Source organism: Crocuta crocuta, unplaced genomic scaffold (assembly GCF_008692635.1).
Source record: "Crocuta crocuta isolate KB4526 unplaced genomic scaffold, BGI_CrCroc_1.0 scaffold84, whole genome shotgun sequence".
In the NCBI taxonomy this organism is placed as follows: Eukaryota; Metazoa; Chordata; class Mammalia; order Carnivora; family Hyaenidae; genus Crocuta; species Crocuta crocuta.
The window spans coordinates 6,829,693-6,853,264 of record NW_027530213.1 but is presented as its reverse complement, the minus strand read 5'-3'; the positions used below and the strand labels follow the sequence as shown (position 1 = coordinate 6,853,264).

The following is a 23,572-nucleotide window of genomic DNA, read 5'->3' as shown; positions in this document are numbered from 1 at the left end:
CACACACCCCCCCCCGCCCCCCCCCGCCCCCCCCCCCCGCCACTGCAGCCGCCCCCTTCCCCCCACACGCTGCAGCTGCCGCCAGCAAGTTATGGTGATGGTCCTGTGTGATCCCGAGGAAACCCTGAAATAAATCCTTGAAAAAATTTTAAAGTGTCTATGGACTAGATCTTTTGAGACTTGAAAATATATTCAAATGATTAAATTACGACAGCAAAGGCTTAAGGAAGGAAGGTATTTAGAGCGGGGTTGATACAAAAGTAGTAACGTTATTTTGACATACCAGAAGACTAACAACTTTATCAACAGAGTAGCGTGGCTTTTCCCGGAAGTGGTTTCTTCGTGGAAAGAATTTTATAACAGAGGCAAATGTATGGAAACAACCAAAAAGGACTTCAGAATATTCCCGGATGTTAATTATAGACTTGTCTTGACCGTTTTTGTAATTTTTTAAATATTTCTCAAAAATTTCAAATAACTTCGAGCATCTTGACTCACAGCAGGAAAACTGAACAACTTGCTTTTATCTTCCTTGACTTTTCTGAACAATTTCCAAGGAAATTCTGGCTTCAAGTACTGGAAGGGGTTTATCCAACCGACGTCTGAGAAAGAACAAAATTAAAATTGAACAACTAGTTTTTTTCTTCCTTGTTGTTTCTGAATAACTTCCATGGAAACTTTCGCCTCATACAGCGGAATGGGTTCATCCAACTGAGGCCTGAAGAAGAATGAAATTATTAGAAAAGCGAGGTCAAGGTGAAGATGAGTAGAACACATTGGATGCTAGCTGACAACTGCTACAGTTCAATTCTATTATTTTAAATAATCCAAACAAACTTGTCCGTTAGTATTTCCACTGTTAAAAGTGGTTAAATTTTGAAGGGGAAAAATGCCTACTTTATCCACTCCCAGAGCCAACTTAAGAAACAAAACTGTACTTTTCCCTCTTCTCCAGCTATTGGTTATTTCACGTTGCCTTGGGAAGAGTGATGAGAAAAGCAAAGGTTGTGTGGTACTGTGTGGAACGGACTAAGGAGAACTCATGGGCCACTTTTATCTTAAGGAATACTTACTGGTGTATCACAAGATACTTTGAGAAATACTAAAGGGCAGCTATTTATCTAAACAAAATAATAAAATATGGGGGCAATAGGTATGCTGTGAATATTGCAACAGAAGCGGAAATGCTTGCCTTACCTCCTTGACAATAGAAAAATAAAAGTGAATTGGTTACTTAGCGTACCTAAAAACACCACTTGACAACTTCTCCATCACATCCTTTAAGATACGTAGCTGGAAAGATCGTTAAGGTGGCAATGGAACAGGGAGAATTGAATAAAATCATCCAATAAAGGGAAGAGGTTGGGCAGGTGACCAATTTAAGTTCAGCACTCTCAAAAATTGAGAATTTAAATTATGGAAATTCTGTAGGATATGAAATTTACCTGGAAAACAGGGAAATGTGGAACTGATATGAGAGAAGTGGTGACATAATACAGCCTAAACTTCTAAGGACAAGTGACAAAAGAAGCAAGCCTAATGCCCTGTCCTAAGTAATGACTAAATGTTATCCCAAACCTGGAGAAATGAAATGGTGTCAGCTTTGCCTTTTAGCACTATGTATATTTTTAGTTAAAAACCATTTTAGCACTCATGTCTCTTACATTAGGTGCACATTTATTTACTAAACTGCTAATTGGCTCAAAATTTGTGTGCAGAAAAGTTAACAAACTGTGGTTTGTCCAGAAGAGAAAAAACTCTAAAATTAAGGAAAAAAATTAAGTCATTTAATTGAAATTATGTTAGGATTGAGAGTATGTAACTGCTAGTACTAGTGAATGACACACAGCTGGAAGGAGGTCTGTTAAATTACAGGCGGCAACCGGCTGATGTGTGAACCCACTAAGGGGTCCTCACAAGTGAAGACTAAAGTCTGATTCAGGACTTTAGAAAATGTAAATTAGAAAGTATGAACATAAGCCATTTTAAAGATTTTCTTTAAAAGGACCTAAAGAATACTCACACACTACACATTCTCTCTTTCTGTTAAATGAAAGTGCCAACAGTAACTCTGAGAGTGTGTGCAGGGAATTAAATAACACAGGCAAAGCAGCCAGCCTAACTCCTGACATGGAAGATTCTAAACACCCTATCTAATGGTACTCTTAACACATGGTGTTCTCTCCTGTTAACAACCCATGATATTCTTTCTTTTTAAGTTTATTTTATTTTGAGAGAGAGGGAGAGAGAGTGTATGCAAAGAGTGTGGGGGAGGGCCAGAGAGAAGAGGGAGAGAATCCCAAGCAGGGATTCATCATGGAGCCTGACGCGGGGCTCAAACCCACGCACCATGAGATCATGATCTGAGCTGAAACCAAGAGTCGGATACTTATCAACCGAGCCACCATCATCCCATGGTAGTCTTCATAATCACAACATTAGTGAACAATTAAGTTGCTTAAAACTGAAATCTAAAGAATTCTTCTAGACAGTTAAAATTTAAGTTTATTTTCCAAATTTAATAGAAATATATCTAATCAGAAGTATTTTAAACTCACACATTCACTACATTAAGGGAATGTTCCAGTTTTGAAATGTGCTTTGTAGGGGCGCCTAGCTGGCTCAGCTGGTAGATCACAGGACTCCTGATCTCGTAGTTGTGGGTTCAAGCCCCACATTGGGTGTAGAGATTACTTAAAATCTTCAAAGAAAGAGAAAGCAATGTATTTTTTAAAACTGAACATATGCAGGGTACTAATTAAATATTCCTATTTGAAAGCTCTGAATTGTCATTGCTCTTAGAGGTGGGTCTTTATAAGTACAACACATATATACACACATTTAACAAAAGCCAAGTATGATATTCAGTAGAGAAAAACTTAAGGCTATGCAAATGTCTTTCTCCACACACAGATACACCCTATTAGTAACAAGAACTTCGGTTTTATCCAGTATATTAAAGTTTTTTACTAAGTGCAGCTGCCTTTAAAACGGTTATCTCAGAAATCAAAGTTTTATTCTTAAGTTTGAAATGCTCTAAAGAAGACTGGACCATTCTTTTGGAAACTGCTTTCAAATTCTCAAGATAATATTTCATGACTTTCACCCAAACTGGAATGATTTGGCTTCATTCACCAGATTTTTCTCTGAATGAATTCCATTAAAAAAAAAAAAATCAAACCCATCTTCACTTGATGAAGATTTCTTAGCTTTGCTAATCTTAAAACACCCCACAAACTCTTTAATGCAGATAGGCATTCTGAAATGTCTTATCTAATAGCACCATGATAGCTTAGATTAAGGATGCAGCCTTTCAAGATGATGTGTAATTTCTGTAATGACAAGTTGAAAATGAAACAAAATTTTGCATGTATCTTATGGTTTATCTCCCATTCACAAACAAGCAAGACTGACTGCCTGGGTGATTCCAGGCCTGCCAAATTCCAGCTGCATCCTGGGCACATATTAACCTTTTTTTTTTTTTAACGTTTTTTATTTATTTCTAGGAGAGAGAGAGAGAGACCGCGTGAGCAGGGGAGGGTCAGAGAGAGAGGGAGTCACAGACTCTGAAACAGGCTCCAGGCTCTGAGCGGGCAGTCAGCACAGAGCCCGACGCGGGGCTCGAACCCATGAACCGCGAGATCATGACCTAAGCGAAAGTCGGACGCTTAACCGACTAAGCCACCCAGGCGCCCCAAACCTTTTTATGCTTCAGTTTCTTCACCTGTGAGAGAGGGATGATAGTATTTACACTTCAGAGTGCTGTTGCCATGTTTAAGTAAGTTAATAACGACAAAGCACTTGGAACACTGTTTGCCATCTCAATGAGAGTCAGATATTATTACTAATGATCATTATTAAAGAATTTAATGATGAGAGTACATGGTAAATTTCAACCCAGAAACTCAAGTCAATAGATAAAAAGGATATAAAGATATTTTCCCTGTTGTACATTTGACAAATTCCAAACTTCATCATTCAGGAAAGACACCGTTGCTCCCTTGAGGAAAAGGCAGTGGCTATCTGGAGGATCCAACTTGGAAAGAATACACAGAGGTTGATCATTTACTGTGAGTTTAATAGCAGAAAGATGATTGTTATCTTGAGCCAGAAAAACTTCTAGGCAAATTAAATACCCCAAAGCACAAATAAACAGCACACAAGCTTTAATAACAATGTGTAAGCTCTAAAGTTCTCTTTTCTAATTCGTTGTCCAAAAGGCCACTGTAGAGATGACAGAGTGGTGCCCTGTATGCACGTGCTCACAAGTGCGTGTGTGAACGCAGACGTGCGTGAGAGTTGAAATTCTGGCTGCTACTTACCAGTCATCTTCAGGAGGATGTCGGAAAATCAGTGAAGATTAATATAAGAGAACTATGGTATTTGCATATCAACCATGGTAAGAATATTTAACTGGGAAGTTGTCATAATTTCATACAGAAAATATTTACTAAGTATATGTTACAATAGTAACAATGTTGTTACTAAGAAAAAAAATCTTACTTGAAATACTATTAAAATTCAGAAGTCACTACTTTCAAACCACTAAATGCAAGTTGAATGAACTCCTCTCCTAAGCACTAATTCTACATTTTGGTTAATATATACCTAAAGCAAAAAAAGAATGCTACATTTCTTTAGAAACAGGTATAATTCAGAATGTATAATAGCTCTACATCTTGCCTCAAAAGACCTGGGGATTATTCTTTGTTAATTACATCCTTATGGTGTAATAGGAATGTTTTCTTGTTTCTGATAATACCTGCAGGTTTTCTTCTGTTGTTACCCAATGGCCTCCAACACCAAGAAGTGTGATGATATCATGTTTATGTGGTAGGAGTTGTAATTTTACAGCTGGTTCATCATCTTTACTATATAATCTCACTTACAAGGGAGTGGTTTAAAAAGAGAAAGAGAGAGACAAGAAATATATTTTATAGTAATCTGGCAAAATTTTACTTTTCAAATTAGTCTTCTTAACTTTTTTACGTAGGAATGAGAAAGCATTTTTCTTAGAAAAAATAACACATACTGTATTCAGACACCTTAAAATGTACTTTTTAGCATTAAAACTGGTCATAAAATTTACTCTAGATTTAATTATAATTAACATAACTAAAGACAAAGAGCTTATTTTAATTTGAAAACCAGGCAAGGTAACGTAACCTTTTTAATCATAACAGTTTTAATCGTAACACTGATAGCTTAATTCTTTGGGAAAAGTTGACTTCTATTAGGGAGCTCATAGCCTCAAGATAGTCATACTCTGACATAATTAGTGGAAATGTTTATTTGAAAAGTTAATGAAGTACACATTCACTTCCACTGAAAGATTTTTCTAAGTTAATTTCAAGTCTTGAAAATGCTGGTTAAAAATAAACACATGAAGACAGTCACAGAAGATAAATCTTAACAAAGTACGAACAGAATCCCTTCACAGGCTTGTGAATCCTATCCTTCACGTGCAATGGCACTACCTAAGTGTGTACAGATTAGGTGTTAAATACTGACTAAAAAACGAAAGTTCAAGGAATATAAAAATGGAACAAAATTCTGTGCTTTTTTTTTTTTCCAAACAGAGATTGCAGAAGTCAACCATCCAATAGAGGCAGCCAGACACAGCAGAACTGACTAAGCATCTGGCTGAGATCTGAACTAATGTGGATCATTTGGGAACCACTGAGGAGATCATGTTTGTCCATTTCCTATAGACACACTTGAACTCCAACGCCTGTACTTTAGAGGTAAACATACTCTCTCTTCCAGACAGTGTTTACAATGGTAATAAAGAAGCGCCAGTTTAATTAGAAAAGTTAAAAACAAAACATGACATCAATTTAATAAGAATGTTAATAATAATTCCCTGGTTATATATACTTGTTTTGAAATTCATCCATCATACTACAAAAATGGCACAGACTACTGATTTAGTAAAGTACCCACCTCCAGCGTCTAGGACAATATCTACTCCCAGGCCACCTGTTTCTTCTAAACAACTTTCAGCAACATGGGCTTTTCCATTAGATACATCAATGACTCGGGCTGTAAAGGACAGGAAGTGAGGCAATTGTAAGGAAAAGAATAAATTTCTGTTCTCTGAAATGTGTTGAGTGGTTCAAACAATTATTGGCTCTAAATTCCACTTTTCTCTCTTCTAAGGCAACAGTGGTAAAGGTCAACTTAAAGGAAGGGACTCTTCTATGACATAAAAAAAAATACTGAACATTTTGTGGATAAGGTGTTCCAAGGCTTGTCTGTTCAACAGAGGTCTGTTCCCTAGAGCTAAAAGATATACAGCCAGAACAGAGAATCTGTAAACCACAGAGTTTACATTCAACTCTTCATTATTATTAAACACATTATTATATATTAAGGCATAGACTGAAAGAGTAACCAATTTCTTAAGTATGTTTAGATTTAATAGAGTTTAAAGCTAAAAAGCCAAAAACGTGGGGCGCCTGGGTGGCTTAGTCGGTTAAGCGTCCGACTTTCGCTTAGGTCATGATCTCGCGGTTCATGGGTTCGAGCCCCGCGTCGGGCTCTGTGCTGACTGCCAGCTCAGAGCCTGGAGCGTTTCAGAGTCTGTGTCTCCCTCTCTCTCTGACCCTCCCCTGCTCAAGCTGTCTCTCTCTCTCCTAGAAATAAATAAAAAAATATATAAAAGAAATAAAAAGCCAAAAACGTACTTCTGTGATACGGTATTTCTCTATTAGAGGCTGTTTTATCCTTTTTCGGTCATAGAAATCTGCCCCCCACCCCTCCACCCCACTGCCTTCCCCAGTTGTTGCCCAAAATGAAAAATCATGAAGGTTCAGGAAAAAAACATTATTATTTTCAGTAGAGTTAGTGAAAATTAAACTTAAAAAAACTTTTTTTAATCTTTATTTTTGAGAAAGAGAGACAGAGTGCAAGCAGGGGAGGGTTAGAGAGAGAAGGAGATACCGAATCTAAAGTAGGCTCCAGGCTCTGAGCTGTCAGCACAGAGTCTGATATGGGGCTTGAACTCACGAACCATGAGATCATGACCTGAGCTGAAGTCGGATGCTTAACCAACTGAGCCACCCAGGCGCCCCAAAATTAAACTATTTTAACTGGTTGCTTTAGAATACTGTATCAATAGAACAAGCCAATGAATGACAACAACAAAAAGTCAGAATTTGAACTGGCAAATGAAGACACAGTTTATAATTCATTTTTGTATATTTTAGCACCTTTCTGTAAAAGAAAATTCTCCTTAGAGCTGCATGGGCTGGAAGTGTAGAACAACAGTGATCTAACATGTGGGTAACAAGGGTGGGCACGGGGAGGGCACAAGGAAAAGGGAACGGAGGCACCTGGGAAGGGCAGGGTTAACCAGTAAGAAATCTTTCTCTTCAACAATACTATTCATTGTCAAGCTCTTTTTTCCTTCTTTTTCCAGTCCCTGCCTTAACCTGTCTTCCAGATCTTGGTTATCTCTGCCAGAAGCATAATGTAACAATGGGAGTGGCGTAGGCTTCCATGGTAGACAGGACTGAGTTCAAATGCCACTCCGATCCTTCCACTTGCACATCCTTGGACAAGCTAGTGAAATCCGCTGGACGCGGCTCCCTGGTTCGAGAACACAGGGTTGTTGACTTAAGGACAGATCGTTCCCATTAACACTCAGTGAACCTTTCCTTCCTTCTTTCCTGCCCTTCACGTGCACTCTGCTCATCCTTTTTTTCTCTTCATCTGTTAGTTTTTCCATTCCTATCTTTTCTCCTCTGCTTGTTCATTTTCTTCAGTCTCTATTTTCTTTTTTCTTTCCATATGCACTGTTGTGCAGACAAGTTCAATCGTTTTCATTTTTGAGGATGTTTTTATTAATTTTTAAAAATTCCAGTATGATTAACATGCAATGTTAAATTAGCTTCAGGTGTATAATATAGTGATTCAACAATTCTGTCACTCAGTGCTCCCTATGCTAAGTGTGCTCTAAATCCTCATCTATTTCACCCGTTTCTTCACCCACCTCCCCTCTGGTGACCATTCGTTTGTTCTCTAGCGTTGAGTCTGTTTCTTAGTTTGTCTCTTTCTTCTTTTTTCCTTTGTGCATCTTTTTGTTTCTTAAATTCCACTAGTGAAATCATAGGGTATTTGTCTTTCTCTGACTGGCTTATTTCACTTAGCATTATACTCTCTAGCTCTATCCATGTTGTTACAAATAGCAGGATTTCATTCTTTTTTATGGCAGAGTAATATTCCATTGCAGATATACCACATCTTCTTCACATATCCATCTACCAATGGACACTATTATTGGCTATTGTAAATATTAATGTTGTAATAAACATATGGGTGCCTGTATGCCTTTGAATTAGTGTTTTATATTTTTTAGGTAAATACCCAGTAGTGTGATTACCGAATCACAGGGTATTTCCATTTTTAACTTTCTGAGGAACTTCCATATTGTTCTCCACAGTGGCTGTACCAACTTACATTCCCACCAGCAGTGCATTAGAGTTCCTATTTCTCCACATCCCCTCCAACACTTGTTTTTGTTTTTTAATTTTAGCCATTGTGACAGGTGTTAAGGGGATGTCTCATTATAGTTTTGATTTGCATTTCCCTGATGATGGGATATGTTGAGCATCTTTTCATGTGTCTGTTGGCCATCTTTATTTCTTCTTTGGGGAAATATGTGTTCATGTCTTTTGCCCATTTCTAATTGGATTATTTGTTTTCTGAGTGTTGATTTGCATAAGTTCTTTACAGATTTTGGATACTAACCCTTTATCAGAGAGATCATTTGCAAATATCTTCTCCCATTCAGTAGGTTGTTTTTTAGTTTTGTTGACTGTTTCCTTTGCTGTGCAGAAGCTTTTTCTTCTGATGTAGTCCCAATAGTTTCTTTTTGCTTTTGTTTCCCTTGCCTCAAGAGACATATCTAGAAAAATGTTGCTATGTCAATGTCGGAGAGATTACCGCCTGTACTCTTTTCTAGGATTTTTATAGTTTCACGTTTAAGTGAACTATATATAGTTCACATTTAAGTCTTCATGTTTAATCTTTTTAAGAGCTCCCCAGTCTCCACCATGTCCTGTTCATTATAAACTATATCTGACCTATGTTTTCTGTGTAAGTGGATCTTCTTCCTTCCTAGTGTACCACAGAAAACGGACAACTTTAGAGATATATATCATTGGGTAAAAGAAGTTGAGGAACCTATAAAGTCATACACAAATACACTGATTTATTGAGTAAAGCAAAGAGATATCAGGTTATTGTGAAACTGTCAAAGTTCAGCTAATTCACACTTGAGTAAGTTGATAACAATGGGGCAAAAAGAAAACACACAGAGAAGTGTAGGTTTAAAAAGAATAAAAAATCAAAACTATCATGTAAGGAAACCTGGACTTAGCACAGATACTAAGTGCATTTTTACCAGTGACTTTCATTTGGGAGTCTGTACTTTGTTTTATGAGTACAGCCTTTAAAGTGATAGGTCTTTACAATTTTCTGTTTAAAAGTCTGCGCTGAGTAGTATTACCCACCTAGAGAAGGCCTAAGTCTTTCAAGGCATTGCTTGTCTTCGAGGCTGCCTGCTGTGGAAATCACTTTGGCTCCTCTGTGGTGTGCTAACTGAATAGCTATCATACCGAGTGCCTGTGTGGGAAAAAAATACACAATGGGTTTATAGATATAAGGCAGAAGCCACAGCTAACTTCTTTTACAGGCTGTTTAATAAAGTGTAATAGTGTTAAGTGCTACTCTAGTATATTTTTTAATGTTATCTGATAGAAAAAGGAAAATCAATATGGACACGGTTGAGACATCTGATTTGCTTCTTCAGAAGGAGTGGCAGAACAGGCGCATGTACCACAAGCTCTCACCCCGTCTGATCACTGCACGGAATTCAAGACGGAGGGCGGCATTCAGAAACTTGCCTGAGAAAGAGAAAAATGGGCTTTTACGGGACTTGTCAGCGTGATGTTCTAAGCTAATTTCATAGTATGTGTAGGAGTCCAGCTACTTTTCTTTAAAGACCAAAGCACCCTCAAAGATCCATCCCTTTGCTGATGTAAGGGGTAAGTTCAGGGAAAACCTATTATCTTGAGCTGGACATCAGGCTGAAGCCAATGCCAAAGACAGGTCTGCCTGTTTTGCAAAAGAAAAGCAGGGGAAGTAAGAATTTTCATTAATGGCCAGACAGAAAATAAAACTATAAAAATTCATCCCAACTTTTGTAATACTGCGTTCGTAACATAATCGATTTTTAGGTAGTTTTAGTGTCTTGAACTATTTTTTGGATGGTACCTGTAATATGTTGACGTTAGCAATATTTTTTACCTTGTGTGATCCATCTGTAAGTGCGATCAATACCTTATTAATCTAAGTGTGAGGGATATAAAAAATTGGTAAGGAGTTTTATGGCATTGCTTCAAAGATTTCATGAGCTATTTCAGGCTTTGTGTAACAGGCATAAAAACATGGCTTGTCTACCTTTTTAATGTACTAGCAGATTCAAAGTAATAAGACACTAAACACACTTAAGAATAAATTTTATCTCCTGTTAATAAAGGCTGCCTATTCTAATAAAATGGGACTTTGATAAAGGAAAGCTATCGGCAAAGAATTAAATTAGCAAATGAAGAGCCTATTTCCTAAGTTTGCTGGATTTTGATCCGTTTCTTATCTATGAGCACCTACACTTGCTCCATCCATTATCAGCACTGATTTTCCAGAAGAGAGGTGAGAAAGATAATGCAGAGCTGTATAGGCTCGTACTCCATCCCGAATAGTTCCAGCAGCTTCTGTCCACGTAACTTTTTCTGGCTTGTGAACTGTCACAAAGAACAAGAGGAAACAACCAGTTTGCAAGTCCCATTAATTCTGCCCCCTGGATCTGTCTGTTTCTCTCCATCTCTGGCTCCCACCCTGACTCTGGGCCAAGCCTCTCCTCCTATTATCCTTCCCTACGTTTTGGTTTCTTTAATTGCATTCTCACCCGTACGTAGTGCACCCTCAGCATAAGAGCTGGTATGTGTGTGCATTTTTTTTTTTTTTAATGTTTTATTTATTTCTAGGAGAGAGAGAGAGAGATCGCATGAGCAGGGGAGGGTCAGAGAGAGAGGGAGTCACAGACTCTGAAATAGGCTCCAGGCTCTGAGCTGGCAGTCAGCACAGAGCCCGACGCGGGGCTCGAACCCACGAACCGCAAGATCATGACCTAAGCGAAAGTCGGACGCTTAACCGACTAAGCTACCCAGGCGCCCCTGTGTGTGCATTTTTTAAACATCATATTCTGAAATAAAACACATGCAGGGGTGCCTGGGTTCCTCCGTTGGCTAGGCCTCTGACTCTTGACTTTGGCTCGGGTCACGATCTCGTGGTTCATGACTTTGAGCTCCACGTCGGACTCTGTGCTGATAGCATGGAACATGCTTGGGATTCTCTTTCTCTTTCTCTCTCTCTCTCTCTCTCTTTCTCCCCCCTTCTCTCTGTCCCTCCCCTGCTTGGGTGTACACTTTCTCTCTCAGAAAAAAATAAAAATTAAAAAAAAAAAAAGGAATTACACATTAAAAAAACAAATGAAGAAAAATACATGAAACATACATGCAGATGGATGAATAAATACAAAGCAAATATACAAGTAATGACCATCTTGGTAAAGAGAGAGAACACACAGCCCGCACCCCAACAGCCTTAGCCTGGTCTCTCCAGCCAGAGGCTGGCACCATTCTAAGTTAATTTCTTATTCACCTTCCTAGTTTATGACCCAAGTATGCATTCCTAAACAGTGTCATTTAGTTTTGCCTGTTTTTGAACTTCATCTAAATGGAATCATAGCATACGCATTCTTTTCTGTCTTGGTTTTTCGCCTCAGCATTGTTTTTAAGACCCGCCCCTTTGTATGACTGTGGCTGCAGTGCTTTCATTCTTCTGGTATTTTATGGCATTCTATTACGTGAGAACACGCTCATTCGGTGACCGCTCTCCAGCTCAGGCACATTTGTGTTGTTCTCAGTTGTTGGCAATTTTAAACAATGCTGCTAGGCATGCTCTCATATAAAAGATTATGCTGTTATGCTGTTGCATGGGTTTTCTCTAGGATATTACTTGGGAATGGAAATCCCAGGTTACAGGTCTACTGTCCTCGACTTTACTGCATGCTCCGGAAGAGGCTGTACGAATTTATTCTCCCATAGCTGTGTAAATAGAACTCCTATTACTGTGATTGTCTGTCAACCCCTCGTATTATACATTCTTACCAATCACGTGGCTGTGTAATGGTCTCTTACTGTGCTTTCAACTTGCTTTTCCGTCACTGCTGCTACCACTAGCACCTCTCTGTGTTTCCTGGCCATCTGGAATTCCTTTTGTGAAATAACTCTTCAAGTGTTTTATCATTTTTTGTTATTTTTGTCTTTTTCTTATTAATTTATAGGAATTTTTAAAAATATTTATTTATTTACTTATTTATTTATTTAAAGNTGCATGCGAGCAGGGTAGAGGAGAGAGAGAGAACCTCAATCAGGCCTCATGCTCAGTGTACAGCCCAATGCAGGACTTGATCTCACAACCCTGGGATCATCACTTGAGCTGAAATCAAGAGTCAGATGTTCAACCTATTGAGCCTCCCAGGTGCCCCAAACTTACAGGAATTTAAAAATATTTTCTAGATGAATCATTTGCTCATTTATGTATTATAAATATCATTTTCAACTTTATAACTTCTTTTCAATCACTTTAGTGGGCATCTTTGGAAAACAGAAGTATCAGAATGATCCTTTAAAAACATAAATAACATGCTAAAACTGCTCTGTTTAAAATTCATCAATGAGGGGCACCTGGGTGGCTCAGTTGGTTAAATGTCCGACTTCAGCTCAGGTCATGATCTCACAGTCTGTGGGTTCGAGGCCCGCATCAGGCATGTGCTGACAGCTCAGAGCCTGCTTCAGATTCTGTGTCTCTCTCTCTCTCTGTCCCTCCCCCACTTGCTCTCTGTCTCTCAAAATAAAATAAAAATGTAAAAATAAATTTTTTTAAATAAATAAAATTCATCAATGACTTAACAATGCACTTGAAACAAAGTGCAAACTCCTAATAAAGTTTAAAGAGTTCTATATGATCTGATCATTAAGCTGTTCCTTAACACATTTCATTATTAGGTTCTTACGTTGTACACCAAATGTGATCTAAAAAAAACCCCTGCTTATTTACTTTTTGAGAGTGTGAGAAAGCGTTAGCAGGGGAGGGATGCAGAGGATAGAGAGATAATCTCAAGCAGGCTCCATGCTCAGTGTGTAGCCTGACATAGGGCTCGATCCCATGACCCTGGGATCATGACTGAGCTGAAATCAAGAGTCAGATGCTCAAGTGACTGAGCTACCCAAGTGCCCCCAAATGTGGGCGCCTAAAGTCAACTTTATTACACTTTCATAGTCTTTACCAGCTCTTTCAAATGTTTTTCCTCAAAAGCTGAGATGGTGTAGGGGGCGCCTGGGTGGCTCAGTCAGTTGAGGGTCCGACTTCAGCTCAGGTCATGATCTCACAGTTGGTGGGTTTGAGCCCGTTTTGGGCTCTGTGCTGACAGCTTGGAGCCTAGAGCCTGCTTTAGATTCAGTGTCTCCCTCTCTCTACCCCTCCCCTACTCATGCTCCATCTCTCTCTCTCTCAAAAATAAATAAACGTTAAAAAAATTAAAAAAAAAAAAAAAAGGTTGAGATGGTGTAGTGCAGGACAGTGTGAGCTTTACACTTAACTGACTGGTGCCATCTAGTGGGGAAGTGAGCACCTGCACATACACACTGAAAATGTTCAGACAGGCAAGTCATTAAAATAGATCACCAGGTGGTATCACACATGGTACTTTATTCTTTACCAAACTCTTTAAGATACCTACTCTCCCAATTTTCTTGATTATAAAATGTGGTTCAGGGTAATTAATTTGTCTGAGGCCACACAGCTAATAAATGTGAATTCCTGACTCTAAAAGTACATCTACTCTAACAGTGCATGCTCAAGATACATGAAGTGCATTTTTATTTCTGGGGAATGTCTTCCATTGTAAGAATTAGGACTACCTACATTTTCATTAAGAAATCAAACATGTAGCCCTTTAAAAAATACTAACAGTAATAAAACTACATTTAGATAGCAAAGACTCTAACATTGCATGGTTACATGTGGTTTAATGTTGAGATTCTTGCTTTTGTGTTAGGTGATGATCCACAAGTGTTTATTATGTTATAAAAACTGAAAATGTAAATGAAATAGCCATGTATGGATCATATAGCATATCAAACGCAAGAATTACAATTTCAATTCCATTTTAGGTCCAATAAAATAATGCTGAAAATGTGTACCACATTTTGAATGAAAAAATTATTCTTTGTTTGACATAAATGGCTTAAGAGCTAAAAGCACAAAAGAGCTGGAAGAATTACTCAGCTTCTTTTTTTTTTTTTTTTAAAGGGTTGGAAGGTAGAAGGGATCTTTATTATTATTTTTTAATGTTTTATTTATTTCTAGGAGAGAGAGAGACAGCGTGAGCAGGGGAGGGTCAGAGAGAGAGGGAGTCACAGACTTAAACAGGCTCCAGGCTCTGAGTTGGCTGTCAGCACAGAGCCCGATGCGGGGCTCGAACCCACGAACCGCGAGATCATGACCTAAGCGAAAGTCGGACGCTTAACCGACAGCCACCCAGGCGCCCCAGAATTACTCAGCTTCTTAACTTTATCTTTAATATTCTGTAAGAGGATAAATAAGACATGTTGGAGAGGTTGTTTGGAACCTAATTCTTTGGTTTGGTGATAGAACAGACTTATTTGAAGGTGACTGAGTGCTGAACTTTTATTTTAAAAAATCACTGAAGAATTAATAGAAACTAAAATAGAGTTGTGCTAAACTGAATATTTCCTTCTGCAAATCTTCAGGGACTGTACTGAAATTATTTCCTCTTTTGTTGGACCTGCATCAGAGCTCAGAGGCTATCTGGTTTGGTGAATGTGCCCAGTTTCTCGCCCAAAGGCAAGTGGTCACAGTTAAGTGGCCATTCTGAAAGTTCCTCTTCCAAAGAAACATTTTACTCTATTTTCTTTCTCAAGGAGTATGTGGAATTGTATTCTCTATATATGTTAATGGATTTTTGAACTATAATCCTCCTGATTTGTGGAAAAATAAAAGGTCTTTTGTGTGGTTTCCTTGTCTTGGCTTAAGCTTTCTAGCTAGGAAACTGATGTTCCAATTTGCTCTTCTTCTAGCCCATTTTAGAATTCTCCAGTGTTCAGCAACACCTAAAAAATGGGCCTTATTTTGTTTTTCATTTTTTTTTCTTTCTAAGAGTTAACTTTCTATACCAATTTAATTTAGGGAACTTAGTCAACACTCAAGCCTGGGAATCCAAGTGAAAGGTTTTAGTTGACTCCATCGTTACAAGGTTCTCAAAAGAATAGTTGAAATAAGGCCGACGGAAATTCTGGGATCAAAAATAGTATAGTTACCTGTAAAGAAGCTAGTGATGGTCCTCAATTTTCAAACTGCATAGTAACAAAATAGCTATGGATCAAAGACTTTCGTGGCATGGTATGTGAAAGTGAGCTGTGTCATTCAAAGGAAGACACATACTTGACTCCATCTCTAGGTTTAATACACATATAAATAAGCACAGGCCTCAGATTTCCAGAAAAATGCCTTTTGAAATTAATTTTTTTAAGTACATTCTACACCCAACATGGGGCTTGAACTCACAACCCTAAGATAAAGAGTCACATCCTCTACTGACAGAGCCACTCAGGAGCCCTTAGATTTTGTATATTTTTAAGTTCAAAAGTTTCAATATTTTTAAGTTCCAAGAAGAAGAAAAATTCTTTACCTGAAATTAATATAATATCATATGCCAACTATATTTCAATTAAAAAAAGATTCTGATCAGGGATATAATTTCAGAGCCAGGGAAGAAACTACTTTTCAAATCTCTGACCATGGCAGTGTAAGTAAAAGTTAAAGGTCTATATATTGCTTGGTCTAAATATGAACTTTATGGGTATTAATATAAGCTAGCAGTGTTCATGTGACCAGCCAACAGTTATTTATTACTCAAGGTGGATGCAAATACCGCGCAATGGCATCGAAGATGTTAAGACTTACATGGGTTGCAAAAGACTGGCACGTACCCAAGTAATGCTCATGCACTCTAACAACTTCACAAAGCCCGGGGTCTTCAGAATCTAGTGGCAGAATTCCTGGAAATTAACAAGAGAAACTTAAGGGAAACAATCCCAAAATGAATTCATAGAGATGCTGGTATGAGTCTAAATTTTGTTCACTGGAATTTTGAGGAAGATTCCAGTAATTACTAGTGTGGGGAAGGGAGAGACCTCAGAAGTATGGAAGGGAAGTGGATTGTTCATTTTCTGTCGTGAATGTTACATCACTGGTACTACCTTTTACTCCCTCTTCTTTCACCTCGGAGCGATGGTAAAGGCGGTGGCCGATGTATAGAGCCAAGTCAGAGTCCTGGGGGCATCTGGATTCCTCATTGAAATTGTCCCTGAGGAACAGCTCCCTTCCCAGATTGGTTCTTTAAGATACCCCAGTGCACTTCCAGTAAAATCCCATTTTCCTCTATGCTAGTCTGATTTTATTTTTGGTCTCTTATAAAAAGAATCGTGAGGAACAGTGTCATTGACTTCTTGGACGAATAAAGATATGAAAGACAGAAATAATAAATTCTCCAATAAAACACAGAAGTCAAGGGCAATACCATAAAAAGCTGATGAAAACCTCTCTACAAATCAGTTTTCAACAACTTCAAGCAAGCCATAAAGTAAAGTGTTTTCTAAGTTTAGGCGAATATCTTATGAATATTTTCCAGAGAGAATGGTTAACTTTAGAGACTACGAATAAAGTCATATTTTGTATGTTTGTGTGACTGTTTAGGATACAATAGTATAAATATGTGTATTTGCAAAATAGTATTCACTATGGATTTTTTAAATAGTCAATAAACTACGTGTTTCCAGTAAACTTTTGGTTTTATAAGAGGATTGAGGGAGCAGCTCTGTGAAATGCAAGCTAGATATGGAGAGTGGAGCCTCCCTACGGGCTGGGCAGTCAGTGGTCTTCAAGCAGGTGACAAGTGACTGCGCTTCCCAGAGTCTGCAGTATAGCCACAGATTAGGGAGCTGTCAGGAAAGTGCTGCACCAGCCATGGTCATCTCTCCATCTATAATATTGTTCAATAGTTAAATATTAGAAAGTTTTAAATATTCTGCTGTGGAGATTGAATTCCCAATTTTCTTCGTCAATGGGTATTTGCGAGCAGATTCCAAAAAGTCAGGATACATGTATCCTTCCATAGAAAACAGGGGACACAGTAAACATTAATAATTGTCTCAGAAAAAGAAGAGATGACAGTAAAATAGATTTGACTTGAAATAGGGCTATAAATCATAACTTACCAACGACTTCATCATCTGGTTGAAAGAATGATACCTTGTTTCCAACTACAGAGGGAAAAATGAACAATTCTTATTGTGAGTTTATTAAATACTACTCAATTACTTAGCTATTGAAACAAATCCATGGGTTTATAAAAAAAAAAAGTCACTGATAAAGAGGAAAGGCCAAGAACTTCCAGGACGTTTTGATGATCTATAAATACTGCAGGACAGAACACTTCAAATCTGGATTCTCCACATAATTCTCAATAAAATTTGGGTCATGTGGTGTTGACACCACAGAGAAGGATGACTCTCTATTTAGCTAAGGATGAAGGAAAATAATTGTCTCCACAGCTCTTATGGGATTACACTGCTTTCCATCCCTCCTGTGGTTGGCCCAATCTTCTATCATTATTTTAGTTGCAGGACCTCAGACATACAATGGCAGATTCTGATAAGAGTCATGCATAAAATTACTTTGATTTGGGATTATAATAGAAATAAATTCAGACCAGTGCCAAGAGATTTCTTGGAACTATACAGAAATGACAGTTACATTTTCTCTGCACATGTAGAGAAAAAGACTCTACCATCAGTCAATTCTATTTTCTTTTTTTAAAGGACAACAATTTTGGCCTCTTATTTTTTAAAAAATTTATTTATTTTGAGAGAGAGAGAGAGGGCATGTGCGAGCTCACGAGTGGGGGAGGGGCAGAGTGGGAGGGAGAGAGAATCCCAAGCATGATCTGCACTGTCAGCACAGAGCCCAGTATGGGGCTTGAACCCACAAACTGTGAGATCATGACCTGAGCTGTAACCGAGTCGGATGCCTAACTGAATGAGCCACACAGGCACCCCTCGGTCAATTCTTGAGAATATTTTTGTTCAAATAGTTACAAGAAGAAAAGAGGGGAAACCCCAAACTTCAGTGAATGCCAACTTGTAGCAAGTATCACATTTATTTATTTATTTATTTTTAATAAATTTTTAAAAAATGTTTTGTCTCTGAGAGAGAGAGACAGCGTGAGCAGGGGAGGATCAGAGAAAGAGGGAGACACAGAATCTGAAGCAGGCCCCAGGCTCTGAGCTAGCTGTCAGCACAGAGCCCGACGCGGGGCTTGAACCCACGAACCGTGAGATAGTGACCTAGGCTGAAGTTGGACACTTAACCCACTGAGTCACCTAGAGGCCCCATAAGTATCACATTTAATCTTCATCACAATTCAGCCCATGTGGGAGGCATTATTATTCCTAGTTAACAGACACCAAAACTGAGGTAGTGCAAGGAAGGAATATGGAAGCTGGAAATCTGGAAGTGGCCTGTGTAGCTGACCAGCAACAAGATGGTTCCAGAAATCATTTGCTGGTGCTCTGCAAGTTACTGCAAATTTGATATTCCTACTTTCAAGCCCTCTTTTCACAGTTCGGTCTTTCTTTGGATCCCTCCTGCGCCTGTATCCCCCAATATTTGTGGCTTCTGATGCACTGTACTTTTCCCTTTCCCTTCTGCTGCTGTGCCCTGTCTTCCTGGGATCACTCTGATCTTTTTCAGTTGGCTTCCTTTACACTCCTTTCAGTTGTCCCCCAAAGAGTGGCTATGTTGATGTCTCTCCTCCATTTCTACTCTATCCCGAGTGAGCTCACCAACTCTGATTTCAAATACAACTGACATGTGGACAACCATCAAATATATACAATTCTAGCACAGAACTCTCTTGCCTGAGTTTAAAATTTTTTTTAAGTTTATTTATGTATTTTGAGAGAGAGAGAGAGAGCACAAACCAGGGAGGGGCAGAGCGATGGACAGAAAGCCAAGCAGGCTCTGCACCATCAGCGCAGAGCCCAATGTGGGGTTTGAACTCATGAACCGTGAGATCAAGACCTGAACTGAGATGAAGAGTCAGATGCTTAACCGACTGTGCCACCCAGGGACTCCTCTTACCTATGAGTTTAAACTCACACATCGCTTACTAGACTTTTCCAGTGAGATGTCACTATGTACCTCGAGCTCAGCAAGTATACATCTAAACTCACCATTTTCCTCCAAATCAGATCCTTTTCCCTTCTCAATTAGTGGCACCAACTCATACCTTATCCAGCATCAGGTAAATCACTCCTGGCTCTTAAACCTGTTTTTATTTCCCTGTTCCAGTTAATTATTCAGTCCTGTTGACTTTATTTCCTCAGTATTTCTTGAACACACACCTTTGCCACCACGGTCTAGTTTATGGACTTTGTCATCTCTTGCCTGTTAGTCTACACTCTAACCAGTCCTCTTACCTACAGCCTCACAAGTATACGGCCACACCAATAATCTCCCTAAAACCCAATCTGACATGTGAGGCTCATCATGGGGCTAGCCCTTGTCTACCCTCCTGCCTCATATTTTGGGGGGGGGAAGTAATCAGTGTTCATATCATTAAAATATTTTATCTTTAATTCTGCTGTTTCTAAAGGAGAGTTTTCTTAGCAAAATGTTTCTCTTCTGCCAAGTGCCTTGCCTCCAACTCCTGCCCAGAATGCTGCTTTGTTCTAGCAATACCAAACTCTGGAAGTCTTACATCACAGCATTACTGGCTTCTGTCTTTGTTCATGATCTCCTCTGTGTTGAGTATGATTCTCCTTCTTACTGTCTGATTGACTTACCCAAGAAGCCTTCCCTGTTTCTTCTGCCAGGTTGGGTAGCTCTCTTCTGAGCTTTCATAATAATCTGCTGTATCTGTATTTCCCCTAGATAGTAAATTCTTTGACAGCAGGGACTTTGTCTTATTTAATATCCCAAGCACTTAGCAAGTACTCACTAAATGTCAGATGAATAAATGAATGAATAAATTAAATATCTGATCATATTCTAGCTGTTAGAATTTGTATTTTTGCTTTCCTACTTTCTGAGCAGAAGAAAGAAGAAATTGTATTTTAACTACATCTCAAGAAAACACTGAGGAAGAGTCAAATATATTATAGATTAAAATCACAGGTAAAACTCAAAGAGTCTAACCCACATTATATACTCATTCATTCACATCTGCAGGAAGAGCAAACATTGACTGATCATGAACTACCTATTAGCAATGAATATGAAACATAGATTTAGAAACAAATTATCTCAGGGCATTTGGGTGGCTCAGTTGGTTAAATATCTGATTCTTGATTTCGGCTCAGGTCATGATCTCATGGTTCATGGGATACAGCTCCATGTTGGGCTCTGTGCTCATGGTGTGGAACCTCCTTGGGATTCTCTCTCTCCTCTCCTGCCTGCACTTGTGCGCATGTGCTCTCCCTCTCTCTCTCAAAAATAAATAAACATTAAAAAAAAAAAATCTCATTGGAAGCAGTCTCATTCTTGACCTCCTAAAGCACTTTCCTTTGGCTGCTGTGATTCAGTGGACCTTATACTCTCTATGATTTGTACATTTGCCTCACCTCTTTGACCACGTTTCAATCACCTTTGTATCTTCTTAGCTGCTCAATGATTCATTCAAATATTTAATGAATCAAAAAAAAAAAGGATCTTAAATACTTAGGCTTACTGTCTTCCATGTTAAGATCATTATTTACTCATTATTTATTAAGTAAAACTTAAACAACTTTTTTGATTTAAGGCAAAACTTAAACAACTCTTTTGATTTAAGGCAATCATAAAATCTTACTGGTTATTTCTCCCCAGAATCCCTATCTGTATGAGCAAACTGCTTAACTTTTAAATGCTCAATTTTGGGCAAACAAAACAAATTGAATGTGAATACAGTTTCTATTATTATAAATTTTGGCCCAAAGCCAAATTACACAAGCAATTTATGGTTTGTAAATATCATAAAAAGAAAAATGTTGGTCATTCTATTCCATATGATTGCTCATGGAATTAAACATATAATCCCTAAATATTTACTAAACTCTACTAAGCTCTTCAATTATAAAACACCAATTAAGTTCCATTTTTCTTTTTAATTAAGAAAGGGAGTCATTTCCGTATAATTAAAATTCACATTTGAGGATGTATAATTTTCTGTACTGGTAAACCAATTAGCTACCATTTAATTCTTTCATCTTAGAAAATACAGATATTTATATCTAGAAACTTACCATCTAACACAATTCCAGCAATTTCTCTCCCAACAGGAAAGAACTCTTTTTCCATCTTCATTTCTGCTAGAAGCTAAATCATGACAAAGACTGTTTACTATTAAGAATAAGTCCTGGCCTCTTCTCATACATGAGGAAAGCAAGAGCAAAAATCAAAGCACAGAAAAAACAAATACGATTTAATTTTTGGAATTAAGACAAAACAAGTAACTTCCCAGAATAAGTTTTTCTCTACAGTAGGAAAACAAGAGTTTGCTGAGAAATTAGTTGATATGTAGAATTTAGGTATGAGTGTCATTCAAATCACCACCCTTTGTTTAGCATTTTTATGTTGCCAGCGAAAATTCTGGCCCAAACTCTTCTTGGTTGACTAAATACTTTTTATTAGTCACTTCATTCTGGTAGGATGCAGGCAGTTTGGAGAGGGACTTTCTGAATTAAGGGGATGTAGGCAATGAAGACAAAAGGTTCTCCATTCCCACATCCTTAGCAATCACATGAGCTTCTCACCAGTCTTAGATAAGGGGCAAGTGGAAAAAGTGATGGATATACAGAAGGGAAACTGCCATGTAATTTTAGAGTTGAGTTTCTTTTTTTAAAGGATAAATTATTTTTTAAGAATTAGTATTTTGCTGGGGTGCCTGGGTGGCTCAGTTGGTTAATTAAGTGTCTGACTTCGGCTCAGGTAATGATCTCGCGGTCTCTGGGTTCGAGCCCCGCATCGGGCTCTGTGCTAACAGCTAAGAGCCTAGAGTCTGTTTTAGACTCTGTGTCTCCCTCTTTTTCTGCCCCTCTCCAGCTCGTGCTCTCTGTCTCAAAAATAAATGAACATTAAAAACATTAAAATAAAAAAAGAATTAGTATTTTGTTAGGTTCTGAACAAATTAAATATTTTGACTTTTAAAGTGGCAGTGTATACATAAACTTGTAGTTTAAGTTCCTGCCACTTAATAATACTAGAGATGCTAGATATATTTAAAGATATCATAGGATTTTAGGAATGGCAAGAAAAATAAATTGATATAATTCTCTTGTATATTTCCTTTGTTTTTATTATTATTTTTTATAGTAGGCTTCATGCTCTGCATGGAGCCCACTGTGGGATTTGAACTCATGACCCTGAGATAAAGACCTGAGCAGAGATCAAGAACTGACTGAGCCACCCAGGTGCCCCTCCTTTAATTTAAAATTTTTTTGGATCTCTGCTATATATCTAATTTTGTTCAGTGTAGAACTTTATGCTTTTCCTAAGATGTTCCTATGACAATCTCCTGGAAATACTGGGTGTTTTACAGTATTTCTTTCATGCAGGCATTTACAGAGCTTTCATTACAGATGTACAACTGCATCCTGTGTCCTTTCCTCACCACAGGTATTTTCTTACATCATCATAACCATAACCATTCCATACAGTTTACTAGTTGGACAATATTTCATTAAATTGATTTTACTCTAATTGACGATTTCTTTCTGTTAGACATGGAGATAATTTTCCTAGACTGGAATTTCAATGAATTTTTCATAGTTTTAAAAAGAACACCTTCGGGGGCACTTGGGTGACTCAGTCAGTTAAAAGTCCAACTCTTGATCTCAGCTCAGGTCATGATCTCACAGTTCATGGGTTCAAGCCCTATGTCGGGCTGTGCTGACTGTGCAGAGCATACTCAGGATTCTCTCTCTCTCTTCCTCTCTCTGCTTCTTCCCTGCTTGTACTCTCTCGCTCTCTCAAAATAAATAAACTTAAAAAATAAATAAAAAGAACAGCTTGGAAGGAGTAGTAAGTACTAGCACTTCTGGTGAAAGGGTTTCAAGGCATCTTACTAATTCACTTCTCAAGTCATGCTCGTGTTGCCTGATGGAAACCTATGACCTAGCTCTGTAATTTTCCTAAATGTGGGTTTATCGCAGAAAACTTTTAGATTCCTAGAAATTATGACGTCATTATAATCCAGTTAGTTAAGGGTCCAATACTCATTTACAAAACTGAGTAAATGGACCTGCTTTACCATGGCACATTTAAACACACTTTATTTACTATTGGAAGACTTTTCACATACTTTGTGTCAATAATGGAAGACTAC

The 23,572-nt window shown here is 38.2% G+C and overlaps 2 protein-coding genes across 2 annotated transcripts in view; both read right to left on the bottom strand.

Moving 5' to 3' along the window:
- Positions 1 to 488, bottom strand: part of DONSON (DNA replication fork stabilization factor DONSON) — a 10,834-nt gene extending 10,346 nt beyond the window's left edge. The window contains exon 1 of the mRNA XM_077765505.1: positions 480 to 488. Within this exon, the coding sequence (XP_077621631.1) occupies positions 480 to 488 (9 nt within the window). The remainder of the gene's footprint in view (positions 1 to 479) is intronic.
- Positions 170 to 23,572, bottom strand: part of CRYZL1 (crystallin zeta like 1) — a 36,415-nt gene continuing 13,012 nt past the window's right edge. Inside the window, exons 4-13 of the mRNA XM_077765492.1 lie at positions 21,492 to 21,564; positions 17,427 to 17,471; positions 16,140 to 16,208; positions 10,672 to 10,805; positions 9,516 to 9,627; positions 5,944 to 6,042; positions 4,763 to 4,884; positions 3,931 to 4,036; positions 1,244 to 1,289; positions 170 to 718 (exon numbers count right to left, since the gene is read on the bottom strand). Of these exons, the coding sequence (XP_077621618.1) occupies positions 619 to 718; positions 1,244 to 1,289; positions 3,931 to 4,036; positions 4,763 to 4,884; positions 5,944 to 6,042; positions 9,516 to 9,627; positions 10,672 to 10,805; positions 16,140 to 16,208; positions 17,427 to 17,471; positions 21,492 to 21,564 (906 nt within the window). The 3' untranslated portion in view covers positions 170 to 618. The remainder of the gene's footprint in view (positions 719 to 1,243; positions 1,290 to 3,930; positions 4,037 to 4,762; positions 4,885 to 5,943; positions 6,043 to 9,515; positions 9,628 to 10,671; positions 10,806 to 16,139; positions 16,209 to 17,426; positions 17,472 to 21,491; positions 21,565 to 23,572) is intronic.